Source organism: Phaethon lepturus, unplaced genomic scaffold (assembly GCF_000687285.1).
Source record: "Phaethon lepturus isolate BGI_N335 unplaced genomic scaffold, ASM68728v1 scaffold24560, whole genome shotgun sequence".
Classification (NCBI taxonomy): Eukaryota; Metazoa; Chordata; class Aves; order Phaethontiformes; family Phaethontidae; genus Phaethon; species Phaethon lepturus.
In genome coordinates, this window is record NW_010512932.1 from 9,962 (window position 1) to 12,860 (window position 2,899).

The 2,899-nt window shown below is 64.2% G+C and overlaps 1 protein-coding gene across 1 annotated transcript in view; it reads left to right on the forward strand.

The window, feature by feature from the left end:
- The window catches only part of LOC104622125 (glycine receptor subunit alpha-4), a 7,081-nt gene extending 6,761 nt beyond the window's left edge, over nt 1–320 (forward strand). Inside the window, exon 8 of the mRNA XM_010288799.1 lies at nt 32–320. Coding sequence (XP_010287101.1) covers nt 32–320 — 289 coding nt within the window. The remainder of the gene's footprint in view (nt 1–31) is intronic.
- The last annotated feature ends 2,579 nt before the right edge of the window (nt 321–2,899 follow it).

The following is a 2,899-nucleotide window of genomic DNA, read 5'->3' on the forward strand; positions in this document are numbered from 1 at the left end:
GTGCCCCAGCTGACAGCCTTTCCCTTTGCCAGGAGGAAGAGCTCGTCCGCGAGAGCCGCTTCTACTTGCGAGGCTACGGGCTGGGCCACTGCCTGCAGCCGAAGGACGGGGCCGGGGAGGGCCCCAGCATCTACAGCCCCCCCCTGGCCGGCATGCTGCTGCAGGAAGGTGAAAGCCTCCGCAGGCGCTACATCGATCGGGCCAAGCGCATCGACACCATCTCCCGAGCCGTCTTCCCCTTCACCTTCCTGGTCTTCAATATCTTCTACTGGGTCGTCTACAAAGTGCTGCGCTCGGAGGACATCCACTCTGTGCCCTGAGGCCCGGAAAAGCATAGGGCCTGCCTCTCGGTCTGCCCCCCTCAGAGCACCCAGGTGCCGCGAGCTCAGCCAGAACCATGTTCCCCTCTGTCCTGGAGCAGCGGCACAGCTGGACTGGGACTCAGAGCCCGGACTTGTGGCAGCCCCCATGTCCCTTCAGATGCTGGGGCACCGAGGGCAGGATCAGCAACCCCAGGTCCCCATGGTCAGCTGGTGAGAGGGACCCCTCCTGCTTGGTGTCACCCCCAGGTACCCAGGGATGCTGTGCTGTTTGGGGACCCTCAGGTAGCCGGGGGTGCTGCGCTGCCATGGCACGAGGGAGCCCCCAGTGCTTTGGGACGCTGCACAGCTGGTGGCCGGGGAACACCACCTTCCAGCCAAACACCCGCCACCTCTCCGCACCTTCCGTGTCAGGCTGCTGCTTCTCCAGGCAGCATTGCTGAGCCGCAGGCCACAAGCAGCCAGGCGAAAGGCTGCAGTCCTCTCTCCTCCGCTGGCCCAGAGTTTGGTTGCAGGAAACAGCAGGCAGCACCCCTGCCTGCACCCGGACTGTGTGGGGTGCTGGCTATGGCCCCATAGCCCCCAGCCCAGCAACAGACAGGGCCTCTCCAGCCCCCAGCCAGCTCCAACGCACAGCGAAGCAGCGGCTCAGGGATGCTTCCCTCCCTGCAGAGCCCAGAGCTGCCCATGGTGCCCGCAGCCGCAGGCAGGACTGTGGCAGGGACCCTGGGCAGGAGGCTCCATTTGCTCCGAGGAAACGCCAGCCCTGGGGCAGGCAGCAGGCAAGCCCAGTCCCGCTGAGAGTGAAGGGGCGCAGACGGCCACTGCAGCCGCAGACAGGAGCCGCATGGCACCGGGGAGCTGGTGCTACCTGCAGGGTAGGGCTCACAGCCCGTCTTCGGAGGGAGATTTTTGAGGATGAAAGTAGCAGGGGCAGCTTGGCCGATCCCTTTGGAGGGGTAAAATGGTGGCATCCCCAGACTGCTGCGTTCCCACAGTGCCAGCAGAGAGCCAGAGGTGAAAACTGCCCTGTTGCCCAGCTTTCTCCCCACCCTGGCGCCCAGGCACGGCGTCCCCCAGGCAGGTTCACCCCTGCTGCTCCTCCACTGGAGAGGACAGCAGCCGAAACCTTGACAAGACAAGCCCAGGACGGCTACCGGGCAGGTTCCCCCCTGCGGCTCCTCCACTGGAGAGGACAGCAGCCGAAACCTTGACAGGACAAGCTCAGCAAGGCTTCCAGCCCTCCAGACCTGGATATCCTCCATGCTTAGCAAGAAATAAAAGCAGTAGGTGGTGTTTATGTAGGTCCTAAAGAGAGAAATGTGTTGATGGTCTCCATTCCCCCTGCTCACAGCCAGCCTGGGGGGGCTCACAGCCCAGCAGGGTCTGTCCCCCCATGGTCCCGGGCACAGGAGAGGGCCCAGGGTCTTCCAGGCAGGGCAGGCTGGAAACAGGATTCACTCCTTTCCTTGGAGGCTGTAGTGCCGCCATGGCAGAGCAAGGGCCCCGGTGACCCGCTGTCATGGCAAAAGGGCCCCTGCAGAGCCCGGGGATGTGGGCAGGAGGCCAGCACTCGCTGCCGAAGCCCGACCTGGGCATCGCTGCCGAAGCCAGACCTGGGCAGAACCCCCTGCCATGGCCCCTGGCCCCACTCAGCAGGCAGGCATCACCCTCTCCCTCACACAACTCACTGGGAGCAAAGCCCCGCACCCCCCACACACTGCTCAGCCCCCCAAACCTTGCAGAGCACTCAGCCGCATGCACCCATTTCACAGATGGGCCAAGCTGAGGGGAGCTAGAACCAGGCCATGCCCGGGACCCACCAGGACGGGCCGAGCCAGCTGCATCCCACCACCACCATGCATACCTTCCCCACTGCCGGGGGCCCCGTGGGGCGCCACCGTGTGTCCAGGCCAAGCTTTCAAGACTTGTTTTTGGGGATGCCCCATTTGGAGGCAGAGGAAGGGGTGCACCTCACCTCCTCAGCTCACCCGGCCCCTCGAGGCAGTGCCAAACGGGGAGGGGCCAGCACCCGGGCAGCACCAACCGGGGCGCCCCCCGCGGGCACTGGCCGGCCAAGCCACCCCCTGGTAGCAGTGGGTTTTTAAATAGCATCACTCTTCATACGCAAATAAAGCCTTTATGGGATTTTCAGTGGTGTGCTGGGGGTTTGTCTCTGCTGAGGACCCTGCGGCCAGCTCCAGCTCCTGGTGGGCCCCGTCATGTGTGGCAGGGACACGAGGATGAGGGCATGACAGCCCTGTGGGGACAGGAGCCCTGACCTGCAATTACACCCAGATATCCTTACCTCCCCAGGGGATTTTTCTGACATAATTGGTGTCAGGTTTTACCTCCCACATGGGAGATGCCAGCAGGGCTGTGCAGGAGCCCCCCGTGAGCTCCCAGCTCCAAACCCCATCGCTCTCCTCCATCCCACCCCAGCTCCGTGGGGTGCTCCCCATGGTCACCCCAGCTCCTTTCCACCCCATCCAGGCTTGGCCAGGGGACAGGACCCAAGATAGGGCAGATGTGGAGCCAGGGGGGGCTCCAGCTCCACGGTGGAGCTCAGACACCCGAAC